General features: G+C 35.9%; 1 protein-coding gene across 1 annotated transcript in view; it reads left to right on the top strand.

Moving 5' to 3' along the window:
• The window catches only part of ttn.2 (titin, tandem duplicate 2), a 167,306-nt gene that overhangs the window by 63,469 nt on the left and 89,465 nt on the right, over positions 1–14,372 (top strand). The window contains exons 96-121 of the mRNA XM_084421002.1: positions 135–1,280; positions 1,599–1,673; positions 2,165–2,458; positions 2,789–3,925; positions 4,300–4,389; positions 4,569–4,649; positions 5,417–5,485; positions 5,581–5,655; positions 6,018–6,062; positions 6,387–8,015; positions 8,483–8,527; positions 8,672–9,070; positions 9,200–9,469; positions 9,559–9,834; positions 9,926–10,065; positions 10,148–10,274; positions 10,385–10,651; positions 10,764–11,030; positions 11,200–11,463; positions 11,626–11,765; positions 11,852–11,978; positions 12,436–12,702; positions 12,809–13,075; positions 13,162–13,428; positions 13,562–13,701; positions 14,192–14,318. Of these exons, the coding sequence (XP_084277128.1) occupies positions 135–1,280; positions 1,599–1,673; positions 2,165–2,458; positions 2,789–3,925; positions 4,300–4,389; positions 4,569–4,649; positions 5,417–5,485; positions 5,581–5,655; positions 6,018–6,062; positions 6,387–8,015; positions 8,483–8,527; positions 8,672–9,070; positions 9,200–9,469; positions 9,559–9,834; positions 9,926–10,065; positions 10,148–10,274; positions 10,385–10,651; positions 10,764–11,030; positions 11,200–11,463; positions 11,626–11,765; positions 11,852–11,978; positions 12,436–12,702; positions 12,809–13,075; positions 13,162–13,428; positions 13,562–13,701; positions 14,192–14,318 (8,031 nt within the window). The remainder of the gene's footprint in view (positions 1–134; positions 1,281–1,598; positions 1,674–2,164; positions 2,459–2,788; positions 3,926–4,299; positions 4,390–4,568; positions 4,650–5,416; positions 5,486–5,580; positions 5,656–6,017; positions 6,063–6,386; positions 8,016–8,482; positions 8,528–8,671; positions 9,071–9,199; positions 9,470–9,558; positions 9,835–9,925; positions 10,066–10,147; positions 10,275–10,384; positions 10,652–10,763; positions 11,031–11,199; positions 11,464–11,625; positions 11,766–11,851; positions 11,979–12,435; positions 12,703–12,808; positions 13,076–13,161; positions 13,429–13,561; positions 13,702–14,191; positions 14,319–14,372) is intronic.

The raw sequence follows: 14,372 nt of genomic DNA on the forward strand, positions 1-14,372 counted from the left end.
TTTCTTATGTATCTTAAGTCTTTTATATTTAGTTGCATTCATATCTGCCTAAAAATGATCTTTCACTCATCTTGTCTCGCTCTTAAAACAGTGCGATTTGAAGCATTGTTCTTAACTTTAATATTCTTTCTAAGTGCAAGAACCTTCCAAGAAGCCAGAGGCCCCTCTGATATTGGCTACACAGAGAGAAGAGTTGATTGAAGAAGAACTGCCTAATAAAGAGACTATTTCTACCCCTAAAAAGCAGGAAATTGTGCCTCAAAAGGAGGAAATTGTGCCTCAAAGGACAGAGGTTTCTCTTCCTGATAAACAGGAAGAGGAAATGTTGCCCAAAGAGAAAGATGTTACAGCAATAAAGGATGAAGGAATTGATCCTCTAAAGAAAGAGGTCCCACTTCCTTTTCAAAGGGATGTGGAAATTGTACCTAAAAAGAAAGAGGTTCCTCTTCCTGCTAAACAGGATGAGGAAATATTACCCATAAAGAAAGAGGTCCCTCTTCCTGCTAAAAAGGAGGAAATCATACCTCAAAAGAAAGAGGTTCCTCTTCCTGCTAAACAGGATGAGGAAATATTACCTATAAAGAAAGAGGTTCCTCTTCCTCTTAAAGATGAAGAGGCAATTGAACCTAAAAAGAAAGATGTTCCTCTTCCTGCTAAACAGGATGAGAAAATATTACCTAAAAAGAAAGAGGTTCCTCTTTCTCCTAAAAAGGATGAGGCAATTGAACCTAAAAAGAAAGAAGTCCCTCTTCCTCTTAAAAAGGATGAAATTGTACCTCAAGCAAAAGAGGTTTCTCTTCCTCCTAAAAAGGATGAGGCAATTGAACCTAAAAAGAAAGAGGTTCCTCTTCCTCCTAAAAATGCCTCCCAAGAAATTGTACCTCAAGAGAAGAAAGTTCCTAAAAAAGATGTGCCTCATATTATGACTCATAAGGAAGAGATACTTACCACACACATTTCAGAGAAGAAAGAAGAAAAATACATTTTCTTCATAGAAGAAACTGCACGTCTACAGAAAGATGTGATACTTCCCGCACAAATTTCAGAGAAGAAAGAAGAAAGCGAAGAGATTTTCTTCAGAGAAGGAATTACACATCTAGAGAAGGAAGTATCCTTTATACCAAAACTGGAAGAGAAAGAAGATATGTTTCCTAAAAAGAAGGATGTAGTTGCTGTCACTAAAAAAGAAGAGGTCATACTGTCTCATAAGAAAGTTCCTGTTCCTGCTAAAAAGGATGAAGATATTGTACTCCAAAAGAAAGAGGTGACCCCTACAAAAGGTACAATGATATCAGATAGCATCTGATTGTCTTTTCTTCTTATTCTTTACTTTCCTGTCGTAGAAACGATTTTCTTTGAAAACTTATCTTGAACTATTTTTTTGTACTAATTTCTTAGTGTCTCTGTAGTCCCATATACAGTATGTTTGTCTCTTGTCCTTTTCCAGTTTGTTTTTATTATTCTTCATTAACCTCTTACCACTCGCTAGAGTGATCTCTTGTTCCTATAGTGAACTTTCACTTACACATTTCTTAAAACTAACTGAAAATTAAATACTTTGAAAATTAAATATAATATTTTGGTGTCAACATGGACAGAATCTCCAAAAGAAGAACTACAAAGAAAGCCAGCAACAGTTCTTTTTCCACCAAAGAAATATGAGAAGACTGAAGGTACATAAATCAAGCATCACTGGATTCTTTGTAATCATTTTATTTGACCTTTTTTTTTAACAACTTTTTTCTCTTGAACATCTTTGTATTCTGTTTAAATCCCATGGGGTATACTAAGTACAGCAATCTTTAATGTCTTTCAAGTGGATGAAACCAAACCCCAAAATGTCCAAACTAAACAAAAAACACATATCACTAAGGGTTTAGAGTCGCCGCACCCCGTTAAAGGTACAGATTATGAAATCCCTACAAGAGAATTTGTGTAAATTTGTATCAAATGTAATGGCTCTTAAATTAAATTTTTCTTTTTAAAGAGTTGTTTAAAAAAGTTATTTTTCAAGACACATTTCCGACTTTTTTGTACGAAGTATACCCCGTTACCAGATTTATGATTCATCTCCATTACGAACGTATTGTCTTTCTATTATCTACGAATCTCTTGGTTCCACTGTTGGGTAAAAAATTCTTCACAATTTTTCACCACATCCAAGATCTTCAAGAGTCCACTTCTGTCCTGAAGAAGGATGAAGTCATGCCGTCAGACAATCGGAAAATTACAATGAAGACAATGCTAATGGAAGAAACTTCTAAAGAGCACGTCTCTCATCAAAAATCTGTATCACACACAGAAATACTGTATGACGGAAGAAAGAGCACAGAAATTGACAGTTTACAAATTTCAAAACTGGAGGATTCTTCAAAAGAAAGTAGATTGTCTTCAGAATATTTTAGTATGAGTGAAAACTTTTCTGATGAAAAGTCATCTAGAGCACTTGTAATGACAGGTAAGATACAAAAATAATAATTATATAAAAAAATAACATAAAAAATAAAACATGCTTACATTATGATTTCAAAATTGTGGATATGATCACTGAGAGTTTAGAGGAATTGCATCTTTCATAAGGAGCAACCCCTCTAAACTCTCAGTGATCAGATATCTCCAATGTCAAAATCATGAAGAGACTGATGCTTGTCACCAAAAAAAGAAAATAGCAGACAAACTGCCTAAAAAAGATTTTGTCATTGTGCCTAAAAAGGAAGAAATTGTGCCTCAAATGAAGAAATTGTACTTAAAACAATTTTTTTTTTTGTTGCTGTTTCTCCTATAAAAGATGAGGTTCCTCTTCCTCTCAGAAAAGATGAAGAAATAGTAGTCCAAAACAAAAAGGTTGCTTTTTCTCACAGAAAGGATGAGGAAATGTTACCTAAAAAGAAAGAGGTTCCTCTTCCTCCAAAACAAAAAGACAAAATTGCTCTTCAAAAGAAAGAGGTTAAACAGGAAGAGGAAATGTTACCTAAAAAGAAAGCTGTTGCTTCTAGAAAGGATGAGGAAATTATATTTGAAAAGAAAGAGATTGTTCTTCTTCCCAGAAAGGAAGATGAAATTGCTCTTCAAAAGAAAGAGGTTCCTCTTCCATCTAAACAGGGTGAGGAAATGTTACCTAAAAAGAAAGATGTCTCTCCCATTAAGGATGAGGAATCATTGCTAAAAAAGAAAGATGTTCCTCTTCCTTCTAAAAAGAAAGATGAAATTGTATCTAAAAAAGGAGATGTTGATCTTCCCCTTAAAAAGGAAGAGGAAATTGCACTTCAAAAGAAAGAGGTTGCTCCTCCTGCTAAACGGGATGAGGAAATGTTACCTAAAGAGAAATATATTCCTCCCAGAAAGGATGAGGAAATCTTGCCAGAAAAGAAAGAGGTTCCTCTTCCCCCTAAAAAGGAAGTTGAAATAAATAAAGATGATTCTCTCAGAAAGGATGAGGAAATTGCTCCTCGAAAGAAAGAGGTTATTTTTCCTCCCAGGATATATGATGAAATATTGTCTATGGAGAAGGAAATCCCTCTTCCTTCTAAAAAAGATGAGGTAGAAGTAGTAGTTCCACTGAAAAGGAATCAGGTTGCCACTGCTTCTAAAATAGAAGAAACTGTACCTCAGACAAAAGAGATAATGCCCACACAAATTTCAAAGGAGAAAGAAGAAAGTACACTTAAAAGAACAGAAGTTGCTCCCTCTCTTGTTAGGGAAGAAATTACATGTCTACAGAAGGAAATGTCCCACATAATTAAACTGGAAGAGAAAGAAGATGCTTTGCCAAAAAAGGTTGTACCATTTCCTCAAGTAGAAGAACTCTTTTCTGAGCCTAAACCACAGGAGAAAGATGTTGAGCCTAAAAAGAAAGAAATGGTTGCTGTCACTATAAGAGCAAATGCTATAGTACCTCAAAAGAAAGAGGTGACCTCGACAAAAGGTATAATGACATCAGACAACATCTTGTGTTATCTTATTCTAAAACCTGGTTTCTTAGAAATTATTTTCTTTGAACTTCTTTTAATCATATACTGAGTTGTTTATATGTCTGTGTGGTCTCGTATGTCACTTGTCTGCTGTAATCAATATTTATTGACACAGAAAGTAGACATTTTCTTACAATTACATCAAGTTGGATACTGCCAGAGGACATACTTTTTTTTCTTCTTTTTTTTTGCTCTCTGACTAACCTCTTTTTATGAGTGTTCATCATTTTTCCTTTTTAGTGTGTAAAAACATTTTATATTATATTTGTTGAGTCTAATGGTAAAATGGTTTGGGTTTATAATGTAAAATTTTATTTGTGATGTAAAGTGGCAGAACCAGAGAAGAAACAATCTCCAGAAAAGACACCATCTCTAGAGAAGACACCTGTTTCTTTGAAAGAAGTGGCACCCCAAAAAGGTACAATGGGGATTCTTCAACAGACTCTTTGTATGTCATACTAAATTATATGTTTCAGTTTGTCATATTATTGTGGTATCTTTTCATTGTTTGTCCTGTTTTTGACAAGTCGAATCCTTCATATCTTGTACATATATATTTTTTTCTCATCATAACTTTTCATCATGTAATTTTCACAGTTGAAAAGAAACCATCTCCAGAACCTGAAAGAAAGAAAGAATCTTTGCCAGAGCCTCAGGCAAAGAGAGTTTCCCCAGAAGGTACTTTTTTGTTTGTTTTGTTTGTGATATGTTTTGTCTAACAACAATAGTTTGTTTCTTTAGCATATTTTAACCTCAATAGAGGGCCTTAACATACTGTACATTTGCTGTCATATTTTTATTTTGTTCTGTATCATTTGTGTTCTGTGTGTGTGTAACAATATTGGTCTTATTTTAAGTCTCTAACAGTCTTAATGATAAAAAGTTCATGCTCAGTGAACCACTCTGACTTGGTAATTAGTCTTTAATTTTATCACAATTTTGTGTCGTTAAGACACAATCTCTTTGTGGTGCTTAAAACATGTTCTGTCAAATCTATGTGAATGCATGTCCTTGTAGTTGTTTGCATGAGTTCTTAATGCTGACTAACAATTTCCACAGCAAATATCTTCAAATTTTCTTACAATAGTTACTTAAAATGTAAGCTGTGTGATATCTCTACATATCTCACCTCCCTATGACTGCTCATCTTGATGTTCACTTGTATCTTGTATCACAATTTTAATCTATAGAGCATCATATACAGTAAGGTCATGAGAATGTTTTGCACATTACAACTAAAATAACTGATTCTTTATTTTAACATACGCATATAGAGTAGATTTAAGCAGAGCATTTCATGTGTTGTATGTCATGCTTGTAATATCTGTGTCTATTTCTTAACCTCGATAGAGGTTTGAAATAGTCTGTTCTTTCATCACATTGTTATCTTAAATGTCTTTCGACTTAAATTGACATCAAACAACACACTTTATTTAAATTTAAAGAGGTCGATAAGAAGGCTGAAGATAAACTCATCTCTAAGCCCAAAGAAGAGAAGACAATTCCAACAAAAGGTATTATGGTAACCACAAGTCTACATCCCTGTAATGTGCTGAGAAGGAATGTCTAGTACAGAAATCTCATCATATCTTTGAAATTCCTTTTGAAGTACCGACACCTAAAGAACCAGAGAAACCAAAGCCTGCTCCAAAGGAAGAACCGGTACTAGTCCAACCAGTGGAAGGTACTGAAACAGAAACCTTTCTTCATAATAACTCCCACTGTTTATAATATATCTTTAGGGAATTATTTAAATTGAAAAAAAATAAAAAAAAATAAAAGGTAGGTCATAATCTGCTTCTCAAATGTAAAAACTTTGTAAGGTGTGCCGTAATGTCTGTCAAGTTGTTGTTTTGTATGTGTTTCTCTTATGTGTAAGCTATTAAGTGAATGCACTTAAGAGCATCCCCTTTCCACTTAATAAAGAGAGGTGTCTTCATTTTCTGCACATTTTGATTTTCATTATTTAATTTAGACACTTTTCTTTGCAGTAGATAATAAATATTGTTATTGTAAACTTTTTTTGTGACCACATTTCTAAATCAGATGGTGAAAAGGGACCAGTTTCTGCACCTGGACCAGGAAAGAAAGGTAAAAGCATTACAAATGTTTAAATCTTACCGAAAATGTTTTCTCGCAGATGGTTAAGCAGTTTTAGATTAGATGTTCTCTCTAATTGTATTTGTGATGTTATTTTGAATTTGGTTATGTGTATTAAAAAATGTTGTATGTTGTCAGTTCCACCTTTGTCACTTTGTCTGTTATTGATTGTGTTCTTTAGTCTTGTATTATGTTTTGTCTTGTCATAGTTTGTTGTACTTGGAGGCCAAAGGATGTTACTGTGTTAAATGTCCTGTGGTTGTTTTTTTGTATGTACCGTTCACTTTATAATGCAATAAATTTCCAAATCTAAAGGCAAAGTTCTTAAAATAAAGGAACAAGAGGGAAGATTTGAAATGCCTACCTTGAAGAAAGCTACGAGAGTATCCAAAGATAAAGACGAAGATCAAGAAATGGTCAAACTGAAGAAAGTGCTCAAACCACAAGAGGAGGAATATAAAGAAGGCCCAAAAGTATATGCTGAGGCTCACACTGAAGTTATCATAACTGAAAGTTATGAGGCAGAAATGCATTTTGAGACTTACGAAACTACCAAGAGAGTTGAGACAATTCAACCTGAGGTAGACAAAAAGAGTCCTGTTGATCCTGATCAAACATCACCTCAGATAAAACCAGAAAGTGAAGTACAAGAAAAAGCAAAGAACACGACAATAGGAAAGGTTCCAAAAAAAGATACACCAGAGGAGCCTGGCTTTGCACTGAAAAAGGTTAAAAAGTTACCATTAGAAAAAAAAGAACAAGAATCTGTCAAATTAAAGCCATTTGAGAAACCTGTAAAATCGCCAGCTGAAACTGAAAAAGACATCAAAAAAGATGAAAAAGGAAGAGAACCTATAACTTTTGACAGAAGTAGAGAACCAGTTACTTTTCAGAAAGGAGAGCGACCTGAAAAGTATGAAATGCCAAAAGAACTTGATGTCCTCATGAAAAAAGAAGTGCCCTTGGTTCCTGATAAAAAGGAGCCAGAGGAAGTTGCTATTAAAGCAGTAACCAGACCTCCAAAAGATGAAGCACCTTCAGAGCCTACAGAGAAATTATTTAAAGGTAAAGGTAAAATTCCATCTAAAGATCAGGAGTCTGAGAAGGTTCAACTTAAACCATTTACGAAGAAACCTTCAGCTGGATCACCAAAAGAAAAGGAGGTTCCAGAGCCAAAAGAACAAAAACCAACTGAATTGTCACCACTTAGTAGAGCACCAAAAGATGAAATTAAAAAAGAACCAAGTATTCCACCGAAAAGAGTTGAGAGTCAAGAAACTCCAGACAAAGGTAAAGAGGTTCAGAAGATACCAACTAAAGTACCCCTAGAAGACAAAAAGATGCTGCCTAAAAAGGTTACCCCGGTAAAGGACATTACACTAAAGGAAGATGAGAAGAAGCCTATAGTCACCAAAAAGGGTATTTTACCCAAAGAGGCTGAGGAGAAAGAAGACATAATTCTAAAACCCGTTGAGCATGAAAAGGGTGGTGTAGAGCCTAAAAAGATTCCTTCGCCCAAGGTTGGGAAACCAAAGTCAACTGAATTAGTTCCTTTGGAGAGGAAGCCTAGTGAGGATTTAGCAAAGAAGCCTAAGAAAGTTTCACCCAAAGACTCAATTGAAGCTGTTATCTTGAAAAAAGTACCTTCAAAGGTTTCACCTGAGGTGGAGAAATTTGAAGAAACTCTTCCCATTTCTGAAGTAGAGGATATTCAAGTCCTAAAAGAGCTGTCTCCTGGAGCTGTACAGTTAAGAAAAGTGTCAACCCAGTTTGAGGAAGAGGTATTTGAAGAAGAGTTTGAGGCTGAATTTGAAGCTGAAGATGAAGAAGAAGCGTGGGGATGGGAGGTTGCTTCTCGAGACAGTTATGGCTCAGAAGGCTCTGAAGAAAGATATTTGGAGGAAGGGGCACTTGAGACTCCTGGGATGCCAGGGGGTAGACGAGGTGAGAGGGTGGCTGTGAACTACACCATTGAATGCCTCATTTTCCGTGCTATGGAAACCAGCCTCCTATTGTTATTTATTATCTTCCCAGATAACTTCCATGTCTACATCCATGTCCATCCACATAAAACTGCTAAATCTTGTCTGCTGCCTTCATCTTCTTTCAATCTTCATTGTGGCATGTGTGTTATATTTGAATGTCTTTTCATCTTGTTTGTTGTTTATCTGTGTGTCTTCATTGATCTATGAATTATTACCACTGGTGGTAGGAACGGTTATCGTATTTGGATCATAACTTGTCATCTAACTTCCCATTAATTGGAAGCATGATTTTTATCATCTTCATGACCCTTCATTCCCTATATTTAGTATTTTCCCATTTGTCTCAAAGTGTTTCTTCATTACTTGACATTTTAATTAAAATTTTCACGTCCATGAATTGAAAATAATTGATTTTTGTTTGTTCAGAGGGAAAGCCTAAAGAGGAAGCTGGAAGAGGCAGAGGCTTGAAACGTATGTTTATTAATAAAAAAAATTTCCCTAGCCATTTTAAACCATTTATATATTCACTCATGATAGCTCTGGAAGGAATGTGCTTACTAATTATTTCTTCAAGTATAACATTTTAGTTTCATTAATCCTCTTTTTACATTACAGCAAGACAAACTCCTTCTCCTGGTGATGGTGGAAGGGGCAGAGGTTTGAAGCCTGGCGCTGGTGGTGACAAACCTCCAGGAGATTCACCATTTGGTTTCCAGCTCAAAGCGGTCCCCCTAAAATTTGTGAAGGAGCTCAAAGATATTGTGTTACAGGAGGCTGAGTCAATCGGCTCCTCAGCTATATTTGAGTGCCAGATCTCTCCATCTACGGCTATCACCACCTGGATGAAAGATGGAAGCAATCTGAGGGAGAGTCCAAAGCACAAATTCACATCTGATGGCAAAGACCGCAAACTGCAAATCATTGATGTACAGCTTTCAGACACTGGAGAGTACACATGTGTTGCAAAGCTTGGCAACAAGGAGAAGACCTCAACGGCTAAACTTATTGTTGAAGGTAGTGCGCTGATTATGAGTAAAAAATATGAATATACTGTCATCTCATTTAAAGGATATACTGTATACAAAAAAATAATACCACATGAATTGAGATTTTCTTCTGTTTTTTTAATTTTATTTTTGATAGAGTTACCAGTGAAGTTCACAAAGACTCTGGAAGAGGAAATGTCTGTGATTAAGGGACAGCCAATGTACCTGACCTGTGAGTTGAGCAAGGACAGGGATGTGGTCTGGAAGAAGAACGGAAAAGAGCTCAAGCAAATTGCTGGCAAAATTCAAATCAATGTTATTGGACTGCAGCGCTCTGTGACGATCCAAGACACAAATGATGATGATGCTGGCGTTTACACTTGCGAGTGTGAGGACATCAAGACACAAGCCAATGTCAAAGTCATTGGTATGCATATGGGCATCTTTATAGTTATTTACTTTATCTATTAATAGTTTTGTACCAAAAATGACTAAATTAAATATCTACCTTTGCAGAAATAATCAGAGATTGGTTGACAAAACCTTTGAGGGACCAGCATGTAAAACCAAAGGCTACTGCCACGTTCAAGTGTGAACTGTACAAGGACACTCCCAACTGGAAGTGGTTCAAGGGAGATGAAGAAATTCCTACTGACCCTACAAATAAGACTGAAGTGAAAAAGGATGGAAAAGATATGACTCTTACAATCAAGAATGCTCAACCTGATGATGTTGGAGAGTATGCCATAGAAGTTGAGGGCCGTAGATATGCAGCAAAACTCACTCTTGGAGGTGTGTTAGACAGACATTTCATTTATTTCCTTTTGCAGAGTATTGTTTTTGTATTCCCTTTAAATATTGTTTTTGACTGTCAAAAATATAGAGCGTGAAGCTGAGATCTTGAAGCCTCTTGCTAGTATGGAGGTGGTCGAGAAAGGGGAGGCCAACTTTGATACTGAAATTTCAGAAGATGATGTGCCTGGAGAATGGAAACTTAGAGGACAGGTTCTGACAAGATCACCGGTAAGATAATATATAATTGAAGAAGATGCAGTTTTATATAGGCTATTTTTACACAAGTAATTCTATAATTTTTCATCCTCAGACATGTGATATCAGAGCAGAGGGAAATAAAAGATTCCTCACATTGAAAAATATTCAACTTGACCAGGCTGGAGAAGTATCTTACCAAGCTTTAAATGCTATCACCAGTGCAATGCTAACAGTCAAAGGTATGTTGATGAGCAGCATAAAATGTATGTCTGAACAAGAAATGCAGTATTTATAAACTGAAGAGGGTGAAAAATAACTATCTTGTGATAACTGTTATTCACACCTATAGAAATTGAAATGGACTTCACAGTCCCATTGAAGGATGTTACTGTGCATGAAAAGAAACAGGCAAAGTTTGAGTGCACGATCACAAAAGATGTGCCTAAAGTTATGTGGTTGAGAGGATCTGATATTGTAACATCAGACCAAAAATATGATATCATTGATGATGGAAAGAAACACATGTTGGTCATAAACCACTGTGAATTTGAGGATGAGGGAGAATACACTATTGAAGTGATGGGTAAAACATCAACAGCCAAACTGACAGTTGAGGGTAAGTTTTCATTCAAGCCATATATCAGTCACCATAGGGTCCTCTGAAAATTTTGTTTTGTTCACAAAATCACCAAGCTAAAATGGTTTTGCAATGGACTAACACATTATAGGTATGCGGCTGAAATTCATCTCACCGATATCGGATCAAACTGTTAAGGAAGGTAAAATGGCTCGGTTTGAGCTTGAACTGTCCCATGACAATGTTCCAGTGACATGGCACAAAAATGAAACAAAATTGCATCCGAGCAGAACTGTACTTATGCATGTTGATGGAAAGAAACATATACTAGAAATCAAGGATGCTACTCTAGATGATACTTGCCAAATAAAAGCAGAGGCTAAAGGATTGTCGACAACAGCAAACCTGACGGTGCTAGGTAACTTTTTATATATATGATGGTGGTGGTAAAATAAGTGGTCTTGAAATCTGTAATCTAGTGAACATTAACTAAACAATAATCATATAAAACAGTGTTTTATTCCACAAACTACATTACTGGTTCTCTAAACTTTTTAACTTTTTATATTGTATTTACTTTAATATAGAGGGAGATGCCTACTTCACAATTAAACTGCAAGATTACACTGCAGTTGAGAAAGATGAGGTAAATCTTGACTGCGAGCTCAGCAAAGATGTTCCTGTGAAATGGTTCCACAATGAGACTGAAATTAAAGCCTCCAAGATGATTACCATAAAAGTTGAAGGCAAACGAAGAATCCTAAACATCAAAAAAATTGAGGCCAAAGAAAAAGGATTGTATGTTTGCGACTGTGGAACAGACAAGACTTCGGCCACCATGAACATTGAAGGTCAGTGTTCAAGGTTATGGTCATATGGGCACTTTTTTTTTTTTTTTTTTTGCTCTAAATTGCTCTACAAAAATGCCTGGAATGTTTCAGGTCTTTTTTGTTCTATAAATAATTGATCTCTCTGTCTCTCTCTCTCTTTATATATATATTTTTTGTTTTCAGCTCGTGACATCAAAGTGGTGCGACCCATGTATGGTGTTGAGCTCTTCGATGGTGAGACAGCACGTTTTGAGGTGGAAATCTCTGAAGATGATGTCCATGGCCAATGGAAACTGCAAGGGGAAGTCCTCACTTCATCACCGGTAAGGCTACTGAAACTATTTGAAATGGTGATAAATGTAACATTTGCATGTACGACTTAATTGTATTTTTATCTTTGTGGCAACAGGATGTTGAAATCATTGAAGATGGAGCTAAGCACATCTTAACTTTGTACAACTGCAAAGTGTCCCAATCTGGAGAGGTTTCATTCCAGGGTGCCAATGCAAAATGTTCTGCCAATTTGAAAGTGAAAGGTACATCATGCCTACATTTTATGCTGCCATTGTTGATTCTCAGTCAGTGGTTCTAAAACGTTTTCTTGCGACCGGCAAACTTAATCGAATGAAACGTGTGGAACTCCTCAGTTCTGGGGGAAACTGCAAACTACCAATTACACTTTTAGGCCAGCTTCCTAAATACATACATAATTCAATTCTTAAATTTTTACTGATCTACTATTTTCTAGACTGCTGTTTTATTATTTAATTCTTTGGAATTAACTAGACTGCTGCTTACAACTAAGTTCAATAACTTACTTCTAAGTTATTGAAGTGAAACAACTGATTGTTGTGAGTGCTTGTAAATTTTAATTATTTTATTTATTTAAATCTTAAGTTTTTTTTTTTTTGCAAAATCAGCTCACAGAGCACAGTTTGAGAGCCACTGTTACAGATTATTGGATATGTTCTTCATATTTTTTTTTTTTTGCAGAGCTTCCCATTACTTTTGTAACACCTCTGGCTGATGTGCATGTATATGAGAAAGATGAAGCAAGGTTTGAGTGTGAGATCTCAAGACAGCCAAAGAGCTTCCGTTGGTTGAAAGGATCTCAGGAGATTACACCTGATGATAAATTTGAGGTACTTCAGGAGGGCAAAAGACACATTCTGGTGGTCAAATCTGCTTCCTTTGAGGATGAGGCTAAGTACTTGTTTGAGGCTGAAGACAAGAGAACGTCTGCCAAACTTGTAATTGAGGGTAAGGGGGAGAAAATAATACATTATTTAAAATTTTTATTTTTTTTTGTAAAGTTTTAAGTGAAGACTACTGCCAGATTGAATCATGTGCTTGCATATTTCGCCAGGTATCCGTCTTGAGTTTGTCAGACCCATTAAAGATGTCACTGTTAAGGAGCGTGAGACTGCAGAATTCAGCATCGAACTCTCTCATGAGAAGGTTCAAGTCACCTGGTATAAGAATGACGTGCGTTTGCATCCAAGCAAAGTGGTGCACATGTCCGAGGATGGTAAGATCCATACTCTGTCCTTCAAAGAGGTGTCTATTGATGACACATCTCTCATTAAAGCTGAGGCCCTTGGAAAAACCTGTGAGGCAATGCTCACTGTACTTGGTAGGTGTTAAAAAATTGGAGACTAATTATAGTATCTTATAGTACTTATAATTAATTAAATTCAATTTCCTCTTGTATATCAACAGAGGGAGAACCTTACTTTACTACCAAGTTGCAAGACTACACTGCAGTTGAGAAGGATGAGGTTGTCCTAATGTGCGAAGTGAGCAAATCATCTGCTCAGGTGAAATGGCTCAAAGATGGCAAGGAGATCACTCCCTCTAAGAATGTCCTCATCAAGGCTGATGGAAAGAAACGTATCCTGACAGTAAAGAAGGCAGAGAAGGCCAACATTGGGGATTACGTGTGTGACTGCGGCTCTGACAAAACAACAGCCAAGCTTAACATTGAAGGTATGTACTTTATGTATTTGTGTGTTTTGCTTTAAATTCCATATAGTCATATAGATTAATAGATTCAATTGATAAAATCACTATGAACTAGTATGATCTAGTCACTACTCCTCTCCTCTTCCTTTCTCTGCAGAACGTGATATTAAGGTTGTCCGTCCACTGTACAGTGTGGAGGTCACAGAGACAGAGACTGCTCGCTTTGAGACAGAAATCTCTGAGGAGGATGTTCATGGACACTGGAAACTCAAAGGAGATGCCCTGCACCAGTCACCGGTAATTTCTGTTGCTCCAAAATACCAAAGAGTGATTTCTCAATAGCATATTAGCATAACTTACAGATGCTTTTTGGACATTTTGATGTTTATCAGAGCTATAATTTACTTAATAAGAATAATTTAATTTCAAATAAATCCTTATAATGAATTGTATTAAAGGAATATTTAATGCAAAAATGCTAATTCTGTCATGTACACACTTCATGTTGTTCTAAACTCAAACTAATTTTTCATAAAATTGCATAATAGTCTTTTCACAAAAGCACCATAAAATTATTAAAGTATTAAGTACTTATTGTGCACTATGTGTGATGGATAGTTTGAAATTTAGAAAGTTACTTATGGCTTAGAACAAAATTTTCAGTTTAAGGTGAACTGTTCCTTTAAGAGCTTACTCTTGGGCTAAATTGTGATTTTATTTGAATTACTGTGAATTGTTCTCTGTGCTAAAATGATCTTTCAAGCATGTTTTTTATTTAATTTATTAGGACTGTGAAATTAAGGAGGAAGGCACCAAGCACATGCTTATCCTTTACAATGTCCGCATGGATATGGCTGGTGGTGTAGACTTCAGTGCTGCTAATGCTAAATCTAAGGCTCAGCTCAGAGTTAAAGGTGAGAGTGATGAATACGATTCCTTCTTTGCATTTTGGATACGCCAGAGAAATT

The sequence above is a fragment of the Rutilus rutilus genome (genome assembly GCF_951802725.1).
Source record: "Rutilus rutilus genome assembly, chromosome: 10".
In the NCBI taxonomy this organism is placed as follows: domain Eukaryota; kingdom Metazoa; phylum Chordata; class Actinopteri; order Cypriniformes; family Leuciscidae; genus Rutilus; species Rutilus rutilus.